Source organism: Eptesicus fuscus, chromosome 8 (genome assembly GCF_027574615.1).
Source record: "Eptesicus fuscus isolate TK198812 chromosome 8, DD_ASM_mEF_20220401, whole genome shotgun sequence".
Taxonomy (NCBI): Eukaryota; Metazoa; Chordata; class Mammalia; order Chiroptera; family Vespertilionidae; genus Eptesicus; species Eptesicus fuscus.
This window is the reverse complement of record NC_072480.1, coordinates 78,307,201-78,329,966: the sequence shown is the minus strand read 5'-3', so window position 1 is coordinate 78,329,966 and position 22,766 is coordinate 78,307,201. Positions and strand designations below refer to the sequence as shown.

General features: G+C 34.8%; 1 protein-coding gene across 1 annotated transcript in view; it reads right to left on the bottom strand.

Annotated features, from left to right (window-relative positions):
* Positions 1–22,766, bottom strand: part of KAT6A (lysine acetyltransferase 6A) — a 103,916-nt gene that overhangs the window by 9,968 nt on the left and 71,182 nt on the right. The window contains exons 10-16 of the mRNA XM_054720023.1: positions 16,553–16,668; positions 8,821–8,962; positions 7,114–7,275; positions 5,927–6,020; positions 3,973–4,204; positions 3,119–3,326; positions 1,153–1,755 (exon numbers count right to left, since the gene is read on the bottom strand). Of these exons, the coding sequence (XP_054575998.1) occupies positions 1,153–1,755; positions 3,119–3,326; positions 3,973–4,204; positions 5,927–6,020; positions 7,114–7,275; positions 8,821–8,962; positions 16,553–16,668 (1,557 nt within the window). The remainder of the gene's footprint in view (positions 1–1,152; positions 1,756–3,118; positions 3,327–3,972; positions 4,205–5,926; positions 6,021–7,113; positions 7,276–8,820; positions 8,963–16,552; positions 16,669–22,766) is intronic.

Below are 22,766 nucleotides of genomic sequence, written 5' to 3'. Positions count from 1 at the left end.
ACCTCTGTGGTCTTCTTAAAAATACATTACCCCATTCTAATACCATGAGGAACATACTCAAAACTTGCAAGGCCACCAAAAACAAAGAGTCTGAGAAACTATTATAACCAAGAAGGGCCTATGAAGACATAACTACTAAATGTAATGCGATATGCTGGATAGGATCCTGGAACAGAAAAAGGACATTTGGGAGAACTGAGGAAATCTGAATAAAGTATGTACTCTAGTTAATAATATATCAATTAATTGGCTCACTATTTGTGACAAATGTACCATATCAACCCGAGAGGTTAATAATAGGGGAAACTGGATGTGGGGAATACAGAAACTCTCTGTACTTTCTTTGTAATAATTCTATAAATCTAAAATGGTTCTAAAATGAAGAGCTTTTTAAAAAATAAATAAATAGCCCTACCTTTTGTTTTTTAAGGGTCTGCCAAAGAAAGGAATTATTTCATTGCTTTGTATGAAAGCTGTCACCTCACTACTACAGGGTGGCTCAGCCATACTTCAGGCTGGCTGGCTTGTGACAATGCTTCACGTTGACTCCATATTTCTGGTATACAGTTTAACACAAGTCACCATCATCATCACACAGAATTTTTTAACAAACTGGCTCTCATTCAAAATTTGCACGATGATGAAATATATAGCTTAGAAAATATTTTTAAAACTAGGTTAAGACAAACTACTGGCGGAGTGAAGGGGAGAGAGAGAAGGGAGGTGAGAGTACAGGGAAAATATACCACTCAAGATAAGATGAATGGCTTCGCTCTGAGCATTCCAATATACATCCACTTTCCATGGAACTATGCAATACTTCCCTCTCCTTTTCTAGTATAATCATTTCTAAACTATACACATTTAAAAAATATTTTTTAAATCCCTGTCATTATTTAAATATCAAACAGCAAGCTGAAAAATAGTCTGTCAACCCTTAAATAAGCTTATGACTTCTAAGCTAATTACCATGAATCACAGAAGTCACATACACATTTCAAATAGTCACTGGAAACAATATACTGAGGCTTGGAGTTTAAAAAATAACCCACTAAGAACTTCTATATTTACTCTTTTAGAACTCTAGAAGAGAACAACTGTATACAATAAACTGCAACTGGAAGAAGGAAAGACATCAAAGAAACGCTTTACCTTTCGCTTCAATGTGGGCTTTGTAAGAATTGGTGGCGAGTTGGACCGAGGACTTTCCGGCTCCTCTTCCTCCTCACTACTCTCACTGAAGCCCCTGAGGAGAGCCTTGTCACCATCACTATAGCGACGGGACAGTCTATCATTGCCTTCTGGTAACCTACACTTCAGAGCCTCAGGGTTTTTCTTTAGATGTCCTCGCCATAGCTCAATTCCTTCACTTAGTCTTCTTTTGGGAATGTCTGGCTTCCCATCCTGGCTTGGCTGCTCCTGAGAGGCTACCAACTGTTCCTCACTTTCAGTGTATTGTCCTTGGGAGGTTTCTGATTTTTCCTCACATTCTCCATATTGTTCCTGAGGAGTTGATGACTCTTCCAAGAGCAGTTTAGAATCTTTATCACCAAAACGTTCCTGGTTTTTTTTGTTCTTCCTCCCACAGCGGCCTCTCCGAGATGGCTGATTATTTGCAGGAAGACTATCCCGGGGAAGAACTTGTTTGTTCAAACGTGTAGAACTGGTTGGTGCCAAAACTTCTGGTTTCTTTTCACTTTCTATTGAAGAATAAGAATCTTGTTCTTTGTTCTCCTGAGATGCAGACTTTCCCACCTGATTTTAGAAAGTAAAACCATGCTAGTTAATTTTTCAGTCTTATCTGATACTATCTCCTATTCAGATCTTTCAAATACTAAGATAAGAAAACTGAGCTTAAAAAAAGAAAATTATTATTTAATAGCTGACATGAATATTTCTTACGGGTCAGACACTTTTAAATGCTTTAAAAAGGTATTTAATTGTCACAATAATTGTATAAAACATCATTATATGCCCATTTTATAGATTAGGTAACTGGAGTACAAAAAGTTTAAGTTACCCCAGGTCATGCAACAGCAAATGAAGAAGTTGGGATATAAACACAGGCAGTCTGACCCAAGAGCTGGTGCTCTGAGACACTATGAAATACTATCTTCAATAAACAAAATGAATATTATTATTATTATAAATTTTAAGTGAGATAGTTTCTGAAACTTCTCAGAAATAAAAATTTATAAACAGAGAGGAGATGGGATCTGGAGTATGAGCAGAAAAAGGGGGTGTTTGAAAAATATGAAAGAAATTTTCTATAATTATTTTGATTTCTTTTTATTCTGAATATATAATTTTATTTTAAAAATTAAATTACATTAAACAGGGGCAAGAATTTGTTCACATTATCAAAGGAGGGCATAGATTTTTTTAAAGGATGAAAGAATTTTTTTAAAAAAAGATATGCATCACATGAAGAAAAATATTGAAATCTATATAGTCTCTCCTTTTAAAGGCTGTAACTCTTTAATGGCTTTAACCTTTTAATGGCTAAAGATGTCTGTGTACCTACTAAACTATTTAGTGCTCTCTTAGAAAACATACACATTTACATTATTCCATAATGTTTTATCTTAAGGAAAATGTATTTTCTTTTCATTTTTAACAAGTCAGATTTAGTTTCAATTCTGATTCCTCAATTATTATATAGCTTAAAATTTAGCTGCTTATTGGCACTCTGATAAGAAATATTTAGTCATAAGTAACACATAACAAATTTGAAGGTCTCCCAATGATCCAAGGCTTAAAAAATACAAATAAGTATATAAAACCCAGTTTTGTTTTGTTCTTTATTTCAGAAAGAGGGAGGGAGAGGGGGGAGAGAGAGAGAAACATCAATGATGAGAATCACAGATCGGCTGCCTCCTACCTCCCCCAAGCCCTTACCAGGGATCAAGCCTGCAACCCAGGCATGTGCCCTGACCAGGAATTGAACCACGACCTCCTGATTCATGGGTTGACGTTCAACAACTGAATTAAAATAAACTCTGAAATTCTAATGTGAATTTACTGTATTGGTTTATTTATTTTTACATATCACAGATACTCATGAAAACCAAAATATATCCTTCTGTCACAAAAAATAAGAGACTACCCATGTCCTTACATTTGTCTCTAATTCTCTTTCCTGGCACTGCAGCTCCTCACTTTCTCCTTCCTCAGCCTCCTCCTCTTCCTCCTCTGAGACAACAGAATTGGAGACTATGACAGGAGTCCAGCGCAAGCATTCTGGATCTACATCTACAGGTCGCAAATTCAGCTGAAGCTTTGTCATGTGATCCTGAATAAGTTTTTCCCGGCGGATAATTACAAATCTGGAACCAAAGAAAAGTTTATAGCAATCAACAATGTACAAGGAGTTCCTAACAATGAATACAGAACTATAACGCCCAGAAAACCCTGGAGATGATGATAAATGCTTAAAAAATAGCAAGCCTGGGAAGCAGAAATACCGAAATATGCCATCACATGTGATAGCTATAAAATATGAAGTTAGATAAATACTTAACACTCAACAACAACGATGGATGAAATTATTTTAACCATTTATTGGCTCATACTCCCCACCTCAGAATTTCTGATACTTCCCTGAACTTTACCTCCTATTCTCCATATTTCTAGCTCAAATGCCTCCTTTCTAGATAAAGGTGAGCTCTTTCCTTTGATCTATATTTTATTTTGTACCATGTTATATGGAAATAAATCATGGGTATAATTTATGTGAAATTGTTTCTAGGGTTGAAGAAACTCCCGATACTAGAAAATAACATTCAAACATTAGGAGGAAGGTCAAAAATAGTTTAGAAAAATAGGGTCATTAGTATCAAATATCATAGAAAGGAAAATGATGTCTGAGGATCACCAAATGTATCATTTATATTAGTTATGTTCTTCCATCAATAATTTGGCTGCCTCCACCTAATTATCCTTCAAAGGTATACAAAAGTATGTAATACTCACTGGTCACTACGGAAGTCCAGCATTCTTAGGTGGTGGAGTGTGGAAGTAATGTCTTGAGGACAGATTCCAGTCAACTTACTTAACTTCTTAATGCTGATTTGCTTGTCATTTTGGTGATAAAGGCACTCCAATATTACACTTTTCCAATAAGCCATGTAGGAAAGACGACCTAGATCGGATAATGGTTTCTCTGGAGACCCTGCTTGGCCTTCGCGCTTTGATAACAAATAACCTAAAGAAACCCCCAAATTACAAGTATGTCAGAGAGCCTAAATTAGGCTAATTCACCAACATAACAAGCCCCTCTGTCACAACCAATCTAAGTATTGTAAGCAGTAATAATTACAAATGCAAATTCCTTCAAGAAAAATAATAAAATTGCAAAATTACTTGAAAACCAATTTGCAGGAAGATTACATAATTGTCTACAATGAACATTAGGCTAGTATCACTTGGTCTATACTTAACATAAACACTGTTATAATATTCAAACTGTTACAAATCAGGACTTCATATTGATGGGCTGCATTAGTAAGTTTAAGGCAATTTTTTTATTTAATGTACTATAGAAAACCACCCTTGCAATGTTTTCCTTGGACCACTAGAGGGCAAGAGCTATTTCTGAATTGAACAACACAAAAGAATGCCAGTGTTTATGTAATCCTATCTATTAAGATTGTGGCTCTTTGAGAGGGAATTAGATGACAATTTCTCACTTCAACCAAAGCTCTCCTCACAATTACCTATCACCCTAATTTTTGGTAAGTAGGAATGAGGGTGTCACTGTGAGTGTATAATGGTATTATTTTGTCCTCTTGTCTGGTGCATGACTCTCAAGAACAGGAAAAAGAAGGCATAAATTCTAAAGGAAAGTGTCAAAAATGGAGATGCCAGAAGAAATGTTTTTTGTCATTAACATAAAATCAGTATAAGAATGGTAATGTGGGAAAATATATTACATTACAAAAAATAATTGAAGACAAACACTGTAATCATAGATTGCATATCTCAAAAAAAAGACTAATCAGCATAATATTCCCCTATGTCACTTAATGACATAATATGTTCAGTCATGAGTCCTATTTTAAAACAATATATCAATATATCAATATTCACTCTCTTCTACTAATCCAAAAAGACCAAGGAAATTTACAAAATAACCATTTTATTTCCAGTAAAATACGGTCAGTTGTATAGTCTAAGGCCAAGGAGAATAAGCTTCACTGGACTATAAGAATTAACTTCTTAACTCTGGTGATATAATCATCTGATATTTAGAAGGATTGCCTATTGTCAAAATCCTTAGTTTAAACCATTGTTTCTGAATATTTTCAAAATATTTTTTTAGCAGTATCTGAGAAAATATTCCCTCAAATATCACTATTTTATAATCAATATAAAATTTATTATGAACATACATTTACTTTCTAAGCAAGATTATCAATGTGTAAAACAAAATTCAAGTTCCACAATGATGTTTTTAGAACCATTAGCTTTCAATATTTAACTCAGATTAAATTATTTCCTTATCATTTAATCTTAAGATTTTTAAAGGTGCATCACATATTTTTAACCACTAAGTAGAGAGCCTATAACTAAAAAATGATGCACACATTTTGCGTAACAAAATTAGGGCAGTTGCTGTACTTCTCTATTAATATTAATTTAAGGAAGTATAAAATGTTTAGTATTGTTGTGAATTAAAATTACTACATAAAACTAAGTTCCACTGTAACAAGGAAGTTGGTATTTAATATTAGCTATTTAAAAATATTTAATGTCCAACCAAAAGAAAAAAAATTCATGACTTTAAGTTTTAAAATTCCATACAGCAGTATGACAAGCAATAAATCATCTGCAAATCTTTAAAATATTATACACACTCACACGTGCGCACACGCACACACACAGTCCCTAAGAAGCTATTAACAAAAAATTATGTTACAGTACTTACTGAAATCGATGAGAAACCTGCCATAGCCCTTACGCTGGTATTGGGGAAGAATCATTATACAGGAAACGTTGTATTTCTGTTGGCAGTGCTTTTCCTGATGGAGAAAATAGAAGCCAAGTTTAAAACAATAAGCTGATAAGATGAATAATAATGCTAATTATTAAGAAACAAATACTAATAGTCAAAACCACAGCTCTGGTCCTTTGAGAAAAGCAATTCACATCAAGAAAAAATACCCCACTGGGAGGAGATAGGATAATGTTAAGTCATTGCCATTACCCACAAAGCAACTATCCCAGAAGAATAAAATTATAAAATAAATGATTCCATCCAACAGCATCTGCAACTCAAAAACAGTAAGTTAATGCCTAAAATGAGCAGAGGAATCTGAGTCCCAATCACTTTGCAAAGCTACAAATTATAAATCAATATGGCACGCCAGAAATTATAAGGTTCGCCATCAACTATTTCAAAGCTTCTTTTATTTCCTCCTCTGGGGCTACATAGTGCAGTCCCACCTCCCTATAAGCTGTACCTAAGTTTACAAATAATAGTCCAAAAGTGTTAGGTACAACTATATTCTTACAAACCAGGTAATATAGCTTAAATTACATTTAACTACTAAAATAGCCTACTAGCAAAATGCTTATATAGCCAGCTGTCCTTCTACTTATTTTATTCACTTAGATTTTACCTTGGGCTTGCTCAAATAAAAAGACATCTTTCATGTTTTCTGACTACAAAACAAAACTTTTTTCTCCCAACAGAATAAAAGATTAAAGGAAGGAGAAAAATATCCTGTAATAAAAATTTCTTCTTACTCTTATTTCTATGCCTAAAATTCAAATTAGGAAGAGAAGATTTAAACTGAGAACTTAAACAGGTAATGACTGTGTTTATTTCACAAGTTCTATCTATTATCACCAGGGGAATAGAAGTCATTTAAAACTTTTCCTCTTGAGTATAACCAGCAGTTCATGTTCCTAGGAGAGTATATAGTCTGTTTAATGTTACTAGGTACCTTCTAGCACTTGGTATATTTCTGAATGTTCCTTCTAGTTTCCTTTCTAAAAAGCTAGATGGCACTCAGAAGATCCCGTACCCTGTACTATCTCCTAGTAAGAACCATTAAAGATTGTTTCAGATTTACATATGAATTCAAAGAGATTTTAAGCTGATATACTTACTTTAGAAAAGTAGCCAACAAGGTGGCAGCCCTTGACATCATTCTGTGTTAGGACATAAAAAAGAAACGGCTCCACATCATAATAGAGTGTTTTGTGGTCAAGAAACAACTTTGCCAAGAGACACAGATTCTGACAATAAATGGTACTCACATTCCCATCAACCTAGAAGAAGAAAAAATAGAACAAAATGGTCAGCAGAGTATCTCTTTAGTTCCAGAATAATACAGGTCAGTTACAAGCACCTCTGAGTATCCACAGTCCAGCCTAAGAGAAGCTGTCAGTGATCAGAACACACTGGAACCTAGAAGCTATCCCTGGAAACAGCAGGATTATAGTAATACCTGCTGTTTTAAAACAACTGTATTCAACAAAGCATGAATAGCTAGATAAGGAGTTGATGGCCATTTAAAAAATAGCACTTTTTGCTTTTATAACAGATTGACTACAGGAATCCTTCAGATGGCAAGCTGATCTGTTTCCTTTTTTTAAAAGTATTTAATATAATAGAAGATCTAAATGCAACCACTTCTAAAATACCTATATAAATAAAACAAGGAATAACTGTAACCTAATCTGTGCCAGCAGCAAGAAGCAATGTAGTCTGGCTGCCATGACCAGATTTATCCCCAAATAAAACTATTGAGGGAGATTTAATTAAGCAGGTTCCCTGGCAACCTGGCAAATGGGACATTAGTTAAAATGGGACATTAGTTAGACTCGGGCTGGCCAAGATCAGGAGCACCAGGCTTCATTGCTCCTGACACCCTGAGCTCTTGGAGTTGCTGGTGCTTACTCTTTGATGAAAATGCCAATGGATACCCACATTAGACCCCTAAGACACTGGCATTTCAAGACCGAAACCTTCTGAACAATTTTAGTAATTTAATATTACTCCTTTAAAAATATACACCAATATATGCTTGAGTTGAGGAACAATTTGCTCTGAAACAGTCCTCTACACCACACCCTTTCCCTTTTCCCCCAGGTAAAGCATTTCTGTATTCCTCAACTGAAATAAAGACTTAGGGAAGATCAAGAAAGTAAAAACTGAGTAGACCTGACAATCTGAAATTCAATCACCTAGAATTCTAGTAATGTAAATTCTAGTGATTAGAAGAACTGAACACATGGCAGGTACTCAATAATTGCCAATCAAACCACAAAACTGTGGATCAAGATATTAAATACCACTAACAACACAGAATAATCACAAACATAGATAAGTCATATCATCATGAAGTCAGGAAATGTATTAATATTTACTACTGCTATTTAAATATATCTGTACAAAATATTCCTTTAAATAGAGCAACAGAAATCTTTTCATTTAAACGCCCTACTTAATAGATCCTAAGACAAAATTTAATCACTTCTAAACACAAATAAAACCAGGTAGTATTTTATAATCAAATCGAGTCTTACAAATCATTAATAGTACTTTTTCCTTCTTAATGGTACATAAAATAGATATGTAATATATAATTGATCATTAATTTAATGAAATATAGACATTTTGAGATCAAGCTTGTGAACTTGGTACCATTTGTATTGGCCTAATTCTGCTTCTCATATAGCAGAATTATCTGAATAGTGAATAAACAACAGTAAAATAACATTTCCAAAAAAAAATCAAGTTGCACAATTAGATACAGTACAGGTGGCACTATATTTGAAATGGAGAGGACAACTACTAAACATCTACTTTACCTCAAAGACAGATATGTTATTCTTTCTGTAAATCTCATTGGCAGGAGGATGGAACCAACCACATTTCTTCATGTGCTGCTGTAGAATAGTTCTACTTTTCATATATTTTAGGCAGAATTCACAAAGATATAGTTTAGGCAGCCTATAAACAATAATTAAACAAAAAAAGGGACAGGGCTTTATATTTTATAAGACTAAACTTTCACAACAATTCTTTTTTTACTCTCATTACTACACAGGTAAAAAGGTAGAGAATGTATCATTAACCCCATAGATCAAATGAAAGAAAGAAAAAAAAACCTAAAGATAAAACTAATTTGGGTAATAGTACTAATCTCCAACTATTCGCAGGAGAGCAAGGGTGAGAAATCAAGACACAAAATTCCATGTTCTTCCTATTTGACTAATACCTTGCAGTCTTCCCTTTGACAGACACACACAAAAAATCTCACATTCTCTCCTCCTTGATAATCTCCAGTAAGCAGAAAATAAAGTCTTCCTTCAGAACATACCAGTAAGTGAAGAAAACTTCGTCAAATTATATACTCTTTCTTCCTTTATTTAGTCATTCATTCATTAATATCAGAAAATCAACATTTGTTGAATATGTACTGTCAGGACCTGTACACTAGGCTTACAGTGTTGAGTGAGATGGACATATAGTGGATATCATAAAAGCAGATTTTGTATTTCTTTTTAAGTATAAAATTATAATATTGAATATGTTTTCTTTTTCCAAGTTAGGACATATTATACTATCTACTTCTTTCACCCTTGAAATTCTGGCTTTCCCTCTGGTTAAATATCACATTCAATTCTGCAACTGAAAAGCCTATTACTCAACAAGTGAAATAAAAGTTCAAATTATTCTTCCAGATGTTCTCTGTTATTACTTCATATTTAGTCTTGCTATTTTAGCAATAGTTTAACAGAACTTCTTTTTTATAATGTCATGTTAATGAGGAGCTAGGCAATAGAGTTAAGTGATCAATAAAGTTAAGATTGGTTCATAATGGAAGGAATAGAACCTAAATTAAAAACCAGCAAGTTTTATACCTATTTTAGTCTGAGCCCAGAAGACCACATGGCTCTTCTATTATAAAATATACACCTCTTATAACCCTTGCATCCTCAAATGTGTCCAGAACTGATCATGCCCTAGTAATCTGAGATGATACCATCATTAAAATTGCATATGCAAAATACTGAATTATACCATGACAAAAAATATAACCCAAATAAATTACTTTATCTTCTCTCATATAAGTAATGATTGAGGATGAAGGAAACTTTAAAAACTTATTTAGTTACTATCAGTTTGGATAGCTATGCTTTAAAAAAGATTACCCTGGAATTTTAAAAAAAAAAAAAAACACGGGGTAGATTAACACACACAAGTGTTTGATTTGTTAAAGTGTGAAGACGATACTATTTTTTCAAGTTCTACTTTAGAAGCAGTTTTTAAAGCATAATTATTTTTTGAGAACATTTAACATTCAACTAAACCCTCTCCAAAGGTATATTTATGGAACACTAGTCCTGTATGTACTAAGTGTTTCATGCTAAAATAAGGGTGGGAAAGGGCATGTGATTTTTTTTCCTTCTCCCTTGGGGATTTACATTAATTCTTCCTATACCACATCTTATTTTTAAGCTGCCGTTCAGCACACTAAAAACTTCCAAGGAACTATTGAAGTATAATATTCTAAATGTCTACAATATGTAATACTGTTTTCCAAAATCTCTAATATTAGCCAAACCAAAACAACATAAAATTATACATTAGTATAAAACTTATTCCAAATAAAGTACTGAATAAAATAAATGACTGACATTATAAAATAACGTCAAGAAGCAAGACCCAAAACATGGAAAAGAAAGGTTCCCTAGGCTACTTTGTTTATTTCCTTTGCAGGTTGTCTCAAACTATTCAGAAAGGAATGGCAGCAGGATAAATAGCTTTTTCCTTCTTTACCATCAGACTTAAAATATCTCAAAATAAAATGACCCCAACTGCCAGACTGTCTTCCTGAATATCTGGATTTTGAATAATTTCTTCTTAAAAGGAACGTAGAAGAATGAGGTTCTCCCTATACAACTATAATTCATGCCCCCTCACTATTCTACTACTTTATCTTTATTTACCTGTGCTAAATTCTCAATAAGCAATTACTTGAACTTGTTGCAACATGAAGATACAGAAGAATCCTTGAGTACAGTTTTACTTTAAGAGCTAAACATTACAACTAAATATTCCCCACAGTGTGAATCTGAGAAACCTAAACAAAATTCTGTGCTTTTAAAAATAATGGGGGGGGGAGAGAAGGAGGAGTGCAGATAGGAAGGGAGAGAAAGGAAGGAAAGAAATGGAAGGAAAGGAAGGAAATAATGAAGAAAGGAAAGAATAAGAGCCAGTGAGTGACAGGCCATAACTTTCTCCAGGTTATGGTAAAGATAAATGCCAACTTTAAAAGCATCTAATTAAACTTTTAGGTCTCGGTACATGAGAATAAAATACAATTTATTTCCTAAGGTCTATGAGAGGAGCATAATTTTTTTTTTAAAGCTCTATTAGGTAAGCAAGTTGTTTAAGACAACATCAGAAAAAAATGAAATCTCTGAGAAAACTACTGCCAAGTCTTATCAGGTAAATTATGAGTTCATGCTATTTCTTTGGAATAATAAGATGTAAAGCATTTTATTGATGAGTAAAAAAAAAAACCTTTAGCAAATCTTATTATATGAAAAACTATAAAGTAAAAGGAAGCAGAAACATGATCTACTTCATTCCAATTCATTCTTGCTGAAAACATTTTAAAAGCCTCTTACTTTACTATAATCAGGCCCAATGGGATGATACTGCTAGTCTAAAGGGAATCATCTGATAAAACTCCTGAAAAAAACAAAGTGTTTTTCTAGTAATAGTACCAATAACTGCAGTTCTGTCACTGAAAAAAATACATCATCAAGAATGAACATTATGCCGAAACCGGTTTGGCTCAGTGGATAGAGCGTCGGCCTGCGGACTCAAGGGTCCCAGGTTCGATTCCGGTCAAGGGCATATACCTTGGTTGCGGGCACATCCCCAGTAGGGGTTGTGCAAGAGGCAGCTGATCGATGTTTCTCTCTCATCGATGTTCTAACTCTCTATCCCTCTCTCTTCCTCTCTGTAAAAAATCAATAAAATATATTTTAAAAAAATGAGTGAACATTAGATCACATGAAATAAAGTGTAGTTATGGAAATTATGAATACTCCTAACCCTAGAGAATATTGCTGGATGCTGCTTTTGTCATCTTCTTCCTGATAGCATCTCGGACTTGATTATCAAATAGGAGTATGGTTGCTCTGATCAACTTCATCATGGGGTGTAGCCTCCACACTTGAAATTTATCCTAAAGTCAGTCACTATGTTGACACCCTAGCCTGTGAAAGTAGGACTGAGCTACAGCTGTGTGCTTTGGAAGCACTGCTTCCCTTACTTCTACAATGATGCAAATATTCTTCCCAGGAATTCCTTCTTGCCTTTTAAGATTGCCCAAGATAATAGAAATTTATATGGCCTTCATAATAGATCAATTTGTGGTAAAATTTTAATACCATAATAAAAACTATAACAAATATCACTTGAATCAAAGGTAATGAATAAGCCCTGGCTGGTTTGGTTCAGTGGATACAGCGTCAGCCTGCGGACTGAAGGGTCCCAGTTCGATTCCAGTCAAGGGCACATGCCTGGGTTTCGGGCTCGTTCCCCAATAGGGGGCAGGCAGGAGGCAGCCAACCAATGATTCTCTCTCATCATTGATGTTTCTATCTTTCTCCCTCTCCCTTCCTCTCTGAAATCAATAAAAATGTATTTTTTAAAAAGGTAATGAATGGTACAAGCTACATGAGAACAATCTAGATACAGATACTACATGAAGTAGTGCAAGCACAGCAGTTAAAGGTCATGGCTATATGGAAGAAAAAAGTGGGATTAAATCCTGGTTCTGACACTTTAAATTGTATGATCTTGAATAAGTTTGCTGGGCCCTGGTATATAAAACAAAGATAGTAATATCCACCTTAGAGAAGTACTCCAGAGATGCTTAATTCAGTACCAAGCTCAACAAATGGTAAATAGAGCTGCTATTATTTATAATTAGTACTATGAATATTTTTATTCTCCTTGCATCCATTTTACTCCATCATTTAATGGTCATTCAAAGACCTTAAGAATGCATTCTTCAGTAACGGGGGCTATACATAATCTATACCAGCGGTTGCCAACCAGTGGTCTGCGGACCACTGGTGGTCCGTGAAGTCCAAAAGGTTGGCGACAGCTGAACAATGAATCAAGTTAGGCACAAGATCAAAGGTTAAGGAAACCTCCTAAGCTACTCAATTATGTGGGAAAATCTCCCTAGGATCTCAATATGATCTCGTAGCAAAGAGGTTATTATGAAGCTAAGCTCTAAACAGCTAAGGAGTAGACAATATGCCATGATTATAGTAACTCCTGTCATGTTTTTACTGGGAGAGAGGGGCTCTCTGTGAACCTGTCTACCATGTATGAGATCACATGGCCCTGTTGGAGAAATTCAGGGTTAAAACTCTGATTTAACTCTTCAACATGAGACTTAATCATACCACTCTAAATAAAGTACTACTATTGCTTTATTGTTGTTTCACTTCGTTTTGTTTCATTTTTAGGTCAGGGATATAAGATTACTTAATATACATGGCCCTGGCTCATATTGCTCAGTGGTTACAGAGTGCCAGTCCTCACACTGAAGGGTCTCGGGTTCAATTCCTGGTCAAGGGCATGTGCCTGGGTTTCGGGTTTGAGTGCAGAAGGCAGACAGTCGATGTGTCTCTCTCTTATCGATGTTTCTCTCTTTCTGTCTCTCTCTGTCTCCCCCTCCCTCCCTTCCTTACACTCTCTCTGAAAAGCAATGGAAAACATATCCTCTGGTAAAGATTAACAAAAACAAACAAATAAAAAACAATGCACATACAAATGTTTGATATTATGGAAGATAATGCTTAATTCCACTTTCCAAAAGATATTTTCCTCTTGTGATCTTTTTGTTTGTTTGCTCTAATTGTCCTCTTTTTACATGCTTTGGAATTTGCAATTTTTAAAAAATGTTTAAAACCTTTTAAAAAATAATTTAGAAGTAATTTAGCACAGAATGATAAAGTCATTAATAAAGTAAGGATACACAATTGTTATTTGGAAAACATACTATCTCTAAACATTTTCATCAACTCAAGTTTAAAAGAACTCAGAAGTAAAACAAGACAAAATTCATTTAAATAGATATATGTAGTTTTTTTTTTGCCTGGCAGGTGTGGCTCTGTGGTTGAACATCAACCTATGAACCAGGAGATCCTGGTTTGATTCTCTAGTCAGTGCACATGCTCAGGTTGTGGGCTCGATCCCCAATAAGGGGCATGCAGGAGGCAGCCAATCAAAGATTCTCTTTCATCACTGATGTTTATATCTCTCTCACTCCCTCTCCCTTTCTCTCTAAAATCAATAAAAATATATTTTTAAAAAAGTTTAAATAGGTATACATAGTTTTATTAAAAAATGCAACCAAGATAATTATGAATACAAAGACAGAAAAAAGTCACAATTATTAAAGAACCTACTAAATTACAGAATCTTTTCTGATGAAAACTTCAGGGAAACTTCCACAATGGATAATATATAGAAAATGTCTAAGATTCTATTTAAAGTCGATGAAATTTTATAGCTCCTGTCCTACTGCTGCTGATTCCTATTATACTTATTTGTTATTTTTCTGCTAGCAATGTTTATTCCTTCACTGACAACCAATTCCCTGAAACCTGATTAAGAAATTTGATTTTAGTGATAATCTCATCAAAACAAAATGTAACATTCTTAATGAAGCCTTTTAACAACCTTGACAACAGCTTCATGGTTCAATTCTTATCAATACTCTTGATAAGCAAGTGCTGAGACTGACTCTATTTCCATTCCTGAATCAATTGATTTCCTCTCTTCCCCTTCAGTAGAAGAGACAAGGTACCTGTGGTATCAGTCTATCTGTACCACAATCCCTAAAACAGTTGATACACACATTGAATAAGCTTTCTTTTCTAGGTTGAGCACTCTTGTAATGTGCAGTTTGCAAAGAAAGGAGCTCACTTATAAATGGTACTATTTTATTTTAAACCTAATGAAGAAATTAATCCCTCAGCATATTTCTTCTTGACCATACATCATCTTGGCTATTCAGAACTCCTAAGGAGTAAAATTGTCTTAAATACCTGAGTTCTATACGTAGTTGAGAAATTTTCTGCTCTCTTTTAACAATGTCATTTTATATATTTAAGTATATAATATATATTTATAATCTTCTTTTAACAAACTCAGATTATTGTTATTCCATGACATAAATAGAATGCTGCTTTGAAGACCTACCACAGTGTTTAGGGCTAACAGACCTTGTAATAAATGGATCTCAATTGCTGTTTCATGAGCTTGTGGATTAGTTTCCTGGAGTTTCGCTTTCTCTTCTGATTTTTTTTCTTTTCTCACTGAGGTCTGTCTGTAATAACATTCTCACTCCTATTTTTCTATTTCTGCTAGACTTGAAACTAGACAGCAATTTATATAAAAAGAAAATGTAAAAAAATACTGAGTTTTAGTTTTTTAACAATATACTGGACTATTCCCACCTCCCTGGAAATAAACCATGTTAAAGCACTCTATAGTGTAAGTCACTAAATGTATTCATGTTGTTATAATTATTTTTGCTAATATTTTGGACAAGCAATATTACTATATAGGTAAAAAATCATACAATAAATACTTGGAATATTTGTTCAACCCACAGAGCACCATAATTTATTATTCCTTACAACAACCTGTTAAATAGCAAACTGTGGCATAATTTAGATTAAAGAGAGCATTAATGTAGTAGACTGCTATACTTCAAATGATAACCATGTTTCTTTTTCTTACCAAATCTTACTTTTCAACTTTTTTAATTTAAACCATACATAATAATAACTGACATTATTGAGCACTTACCATTCTCTAAGGGATTTATACATGTTTTAACCCATGTAATGTTCACAACAAATCCTATGAGGTCAGTACTATTATCACCCCCATTTTAAAGATGAGGAAAGTGAGGTAGAGTTGGGTAACTTCTAAGGGCAGCTTATAAATGTCACAGTTGAGTCATGAAATAATTTGGCTCTACTAAACACAATGCCTCACTCCAAAAAGCTGGCGACTGATCAATTTTTATATCTGGAAACCTGAGCTATTTATATATAATTTAATACCATTTATCCAATTATTTCTGGGGGAAAAAACATTAATTCTCTTAAATTATAAAAATTTAGATAAAAGACTACTCAGTGAAACTTTACTTATGGGTAAGTATAAGAATCTTTTTCTCTTTCTTTTAATTCTTAGTGTGAGTTATATTAAGGCAAATTGTCTTAAAGAAAAAAACATTCCCCTTTTATTCTGATCATGTGTCAGGTTCCAATTTTAAATATCAGCTTTTGGGCAAGTTACGGGAAAACAAATCTAAAGGCGACTATGATTAAGTGACTGCCAAAGTATGCTGCTATTACAGACATTTAAAAGCACTAATTTCCTCAAATGTAAAAAGATGAAAGAGACTAAAATGTCCCCAGGATCCCTTCTAGAACTGAAGTTCTATGGAATTGAAAAGTAGAAGGTAAAGGGTCTCTCAAAACATACCTTGAGTATTCTTGAGGATATGGGGAAGAGTACCAGGTGTGAATTTCATATTTCCCAAACTCAATTACAGAGGGACAGCGGACTTGTGGATCAGGGGGACCAGTCACTCCAACTTTCTGTGCAGGCAAAAAACACATTACAAATTTTAACTAAATTAAGTACACTGAGACAGATAACAAAAAAACAATCTGAATCTAAATTTGTCTTCTCAAAATTCCATGGGAGAACAAAAGAGCCAAGTTTTGAAATAAGCTGTATTATTTCTTAACTAGAGCACCCAAATGAAGAACAAAAATGCTGATAAATCTTAGAGCCTAATACGGTTGGTGTCACTGGATTTCCATGTTTAATAATACTGTGAATCTTTTCCTCAACTAAACTCATGCCCTTAATGACTTAATTAAAGAGAAACTGCTAGAACAGACATATATATACATATATATACATATACATATACATATATATATACACATACACATACACATACACACATATACACACATACACACACACACACATACACACACACACACACACGGTGCCTCACTGAGAACAGAAACGACCTGTGAGCACATGTGAGCATATACAGAAAAAAATGATTTTCTGATTTGGGAAAGTAGATATTTAAAAACAATAAAAAGAGAATATGGCAAAACAAGTATCAAAAGAGTCTTCATTTTGCACTGCCCAGAAAATTCCCTTCATTAGTAGCTCTTCATAGATTTGACCAAAGAAAAAAATACTCCACTATACACATACTGTTATCCCTTTTATCTACTTTGTATTTATAATAAAAACAACTTTGCCCTAGCTGATTTGGCTCAGTGGATAGAGCATTGGCCTATGAACTAAAAGGTTCCTGGTTCAATTCTGGTCAAGGGCACATGTCCGGGTTGTGGACTTGATCCCCAGTTGGGGGCGTGCCGAAGGCAGCTGATCAATGATTCTCTCTCATCACTGATGTTTCTCTCTCTCTCTCCCTCTCCCTTCCGCTCTGAAATCCATAAATATATTTATGGATATATTTAAAAATAAAATAAAAAATAAAAACAACTTCTATGCTCTCATCCCTGCAATAATCTGAATAACTATACTTCCTAAAAAGAATAACTTGTAAAGCCTTTATGACTTTCATACCAGCAATTCCAATATAAGTCATTGTTAAGGACTATAAAGATCAGGTAATTTTATTTTCTCTGCACCTAATATAGCAACATATTCATACACACATACACATAGGTGTGTATATTATGCATATAACAAATGTGTATGTATATGCATATTTATCATGGATACTCTACAAACATTAACTGACTTAAAAAAAAAAATGGGCCCTGGCGGGTGGCTCAGTTGTTTGGAGCGTCGTCCCATGCACCACAAAGGTTGTGGATTTGATTCCCAGTTGGGGCACATACCCAGGTTGCAGGTTTGATTCCGGGTCGGGGGGTATATGGGAGGCAACTGATCAATGGTCCTCTCTCACATGGATGTCCCCCCCCCCCGCCCCCCGCTTTTAAAAATCAATAAACAGATCCTCAGGTGAGGATTTAAAATTTTTTTAAAAAAGAAAAGATTTAAAAAGTCCCTTGTTGGTGCCCATTGATAGACAGCGCCATGCGTGTGTGCACACCCCCGCCCCCTACAAAACTGAAAAGATCAGAGCTTTTTATTCACTTTTTAAATAAAAATTCATTTAAGGAAGAAGCCTCTTCATCACATCTCATTTGAACACTCTCCCTGGTCTTGCTGTTTTCTTTTCTAAAAAGCCAGGGGACTATCTCAGGTTTCATACTGGAATACAGCCAAGTGAAACCTCAACCTCTTCCTTAGACACCTCAAAACAAAAGACAAACATTTATTAAGTTGGATGAATTGTGTTATGACACCAAGGCATACTGGGGATATCTTCCAAAGGCAAAAATCGTAAGGAAATAGACAAGACAGGGTTAAAGTAAGATTTTTTCATTTCTCAAAACCAAAACAGAACTTTGTAGGTTTTAAAAACATTGTTCTTTAAACTACATTCCAGAATCAAGTATTCTAACTAATAAAGTTGTATCTTTTATTAATCAACCTATCTTTACAGCTCAAAACAACAAGAACAGTAGTATAAAAAATATCAGAATTACCAAATATCAGAAACTAGATCTGATTTCCTGAGTCAATGATCAAACAGGAAGCACAAAGTAGAAAACATGCACCTGCTGCAGCACTGCCTGTTGTTTGGGAGCTCTCCCATCAGCTGCCCGTGGCTCTTCCAGGTGGATGCCTGATGTGAAGTTGGATATCCAGTTCCAGTATAACTGCTTGCACATCACCGCAACTAAGAGAGTCTGTGTAAAACGAGACTCGCAGCAGATTTCCCCACTCCCTCACCTATTCTCACCTTTGTGCACTGTAAATTGTCTGGCACATGCGCTCATCCACTTGTCCTCCGCCACCTCCAATTCCCTGGTGAAAGTTTCCTGAGCCAGTGTGTTTCCCTTTACTAAGGTTTAGAAGTTAACAAAGGCTCTATGCTGTGAGAAAGCAAAAGCTGCAGCTAAACCAGTCATTAACCCAGTCCTTGCCAAAGTAAAATTATCAATCTGAATTACAAGATCACCTCTGGTAAGCCATTTTATTTTTAAATTTCAGCCAAAATACTCCTTTGTTAAATACTCAACTTTCCAAAGCAGCAGGTACCTGATATAATTGAGAGCACAAAGTATTTTTTAAAACGGTTAATTCAAGTTCTGCTTTGTACCCTCCTTATTTGAATATGCCAAAAATTTTTAAAAGATAACATATTCCAGGCCAGAATAGACTTTTTAATCTAAAAAAGTTAAGGGAAGGCACTAAACGCACTAGTAATTGGGTTAAACAAAAGATAACTTTAAATGTGCCTACTCTATAGATAATGAAACTTTTATTAACAGTTTATAAGAAAGATTACTCTTCTATAAAAACTCCACTTCCATTAAATCACTTATCTAATCCTAATTTCCAATATATAGAGGCCACTCTTGTAATACCCTCAAATCCAGATCTAGTACAAATATGAAAATTACAATTCATGTAGATACAGCCCTGCTGCTCCCTTCCCTTTGCCCTCCATTAGACAACTCCCCCTTGACCTTCCTTCTCCATCTCCCCTGGGAAATAGCATTTTGAAGTGGGAGTGGAGGGTTATATATACTGCACCCTTATTATCAATATGAGAATGTGAAATGTGGAGAGAAGAGATGTCTTTTTGGTATTTGAACATTTTCCCATAGAAACAGTATAATAAAAATAATTCCGTCCATTTGGGATTAAAAATTACATGATGAAAGAGATATGTAAGAATGAGTTCACATGCTCCCAAATGTAGAGAGCATGAACTTAATAAAGAGAATCAGCATTTGTGGAATATGTACTGTGCCAGACTCTGCACCTTATATCATTATCTCATTGAATCCCCACAATCCACTCCTCATAGTAGAAAACAATGTGCTCACTTTATAGATAAGGGGGAAACCACATGGCTCGGAAAGGTTAAGAGGCAAAAACGTCCAGAACAGAAATATCAAGAGTAAAGCATAAAGAACAAAATGGGTAGAAGTGAGATAGTAAATATGGGTAACCCTCAACTAATTAATAATTTGAATTCCCAAAGTCTGCATGTTTTTTTGAACTGAAACTTAGTTTTCCCAAAAAATGATGCTACAAGTACACAGAATTTTATCCAAAACTCTTGGAAGAGAATATGCTTTGGAATTCTGAATTTTTCTGATGTTAGCAAAGTATTACAATACATACTAGTATATGTATCTTAAATCGACAACTCTTGTAGGATTAAGCGGACACTCCATAAACTGACATCATTTATATTTCTTGAGCAAAACATGAATATTCACATTAAATGGGATAAGAATACATATAGTCTCTCATGTCAGTTCAAATCATGCTTGCCAACAATTGAGTTAAACGAGATCTTACTGTAAGATGAGTTATAAATTTATTTCTCATTCTCTAAAAAAGATACATAGACGGCCAATAAGTACATGAAAGATGCTCAACAAAACTAATCATTAGAGAAAAGCAAATGCAGACAATGAGATATGACTTCATACTCATTATAATGGCTACTATTAAAAAAAACAAAAAAAACAAAACAAAAAATCAGAAAACATCAAGTGTTTTATAAGGGTGTGAAGAAACTGGAACTCTTGTGCATTGCTGATGGAAATGTAAAATGGTGTAGCTACTGTGGAAAACAGTATGGCAGTTCCTAAAAAAATAAAATTACCATTTGAATCAGCAAATGCACTCCTGGGTATATAAGAACTGAAAGCAGGAACTTGAATATTTGTCCTCTCATGTTCACAGCATCATTATTCACAATAGCCAGAAGGTGGAAGCAAGCCAAGTGTCCATTGACAAATGAATGGATAAACAAGAAATGGTAAATACATACAATGAAATATTATTTAGCCTTAAAAAGGAAAGCACAAAGGACTTGTATGCATGCATATAAGCATAACCAACGGATGCAAAACTCTGGGGGGTGAGGGCATATATGGGAGTGGGGTGGGGGTGGCAATGGTAAGATATGTACACATATAATATCTTAATAAAAAATTTTGAAAAAAAAAACAAAAGGAAAGCAATTCTGATACATGCTACAAATTGGATGAACCTTGAAAACATGCTAAGTAAAATAAGCCAGACACAAATGGACAAATACCATATGATTCCACTTATATGAGGTCTACCTAGAGTAATTAAGTTCATAGAGACAGAAAGCAGAATGGTGGCTGCCAGGGGCTGAGAGAGGAAGAAATGAGATGTTTTTGTTTAACTGGCCATTCCTTCTCAGTTTCACTAATCTCTAAAAGTTTAAATATCCCAGGACTCCTCAAAGCTCTTTTCTTCTCTTTTGGTGATCCTATCTAGTCTCATTCCTTCAGATACCACCAACTTTCTAACAAGTCCTAAATTTAGATTTTTAGCCCAAACCTGTGTGTTGAATTCCAGGCACATACATCCCACTACTTGCTAGCTCCTCTCTTGAATGTGTTATAGCAAGCATGTCAAACTTGCGACCCACAATGAATATTTTTTGCGGCCCAGCCAATATAACGGTATGTAAGAAACGTTTTAATAAAAGTTTCATAACTTAATTTTTACAATATCCTGTTCTACATAATTATTAATAACGAACTACAACGTTCGCTAATGACTGATTACTATAATCGTGTTGCATTCATTTCCCTTACATGCCCTACGCGCAGGCACACCATTTCTCTCCACTAATACTAGCAGCGAATATTTTAGTAGCCAATTGCCACATCATTAGTCTTGAACTGACTTGTTTGGTATGCACAACAGGAAATATTTCGCTTTAGGAGCACAAGAAAAATAGGTATATTTGCATTATGCTTATTAATTTGTGCTGTTATTCAGTGTTTGGTAAGTTAACGTTCAAGAAAAAATAGTAATTATTAAAATGGTCTATTATTTTATGTTAATGATTACTCATTTATTCCAGCCCTTTGTATTCAGCATGTCTCTATTGAAAGAAACCTACATTTCTATGAAAATTGAAGCTTTTGTTTTTTTGCAGCCCACATAAACTTAAACCTTGTTTATTTTGCCCGTGTTAGCCTTTGAGTGTGACATGCTTGTGTTATAGGAATCTCAAGTTCAACAGTCCAAAATCAAACTCCAGATCTTCTTTTTCCCCACACCTCTTCCTCTTGTGTTCTCCTCCATCTCAGTAAATGGCAACTCCCTCCACCAAGTGTGCTCTAGACGCTACTCCTTGTTTTCATAATCATCTAATCCAGGCGTCCTCAAACTATGGCCCGCGGGCCACATGCAGGTGTTTTTGCCGTTTTGTTTTTTTACTTCAAAATAAGATATGTGCAGTGTGCATAGGAATTTGCTCATAGTTTTTTTTAAAACTATAGTCCGGCCCTTCAACGGTCTGAGGGACAGTGAACTGGCCCCGTTTAAAAAGTTTGAGGACCCCTGAATCCAACAGCATATCCTAATGGGTCTACCTTCAAAACATAATCAAGAATTATAATTGACCACTACCACAATGATCCCCACCTCTCTCTCTCTTTAAATATTTTTACTGATTTCAGAGAGGAGGGGGGAGGAAGGGAGGGAGGAAGGGAGGGAGGGAGGAAAAGAGAGAGGGAGAGGGAGAGGGAGAGGGAGAGGGAGGGAGGGAGGGAGGAAGGGA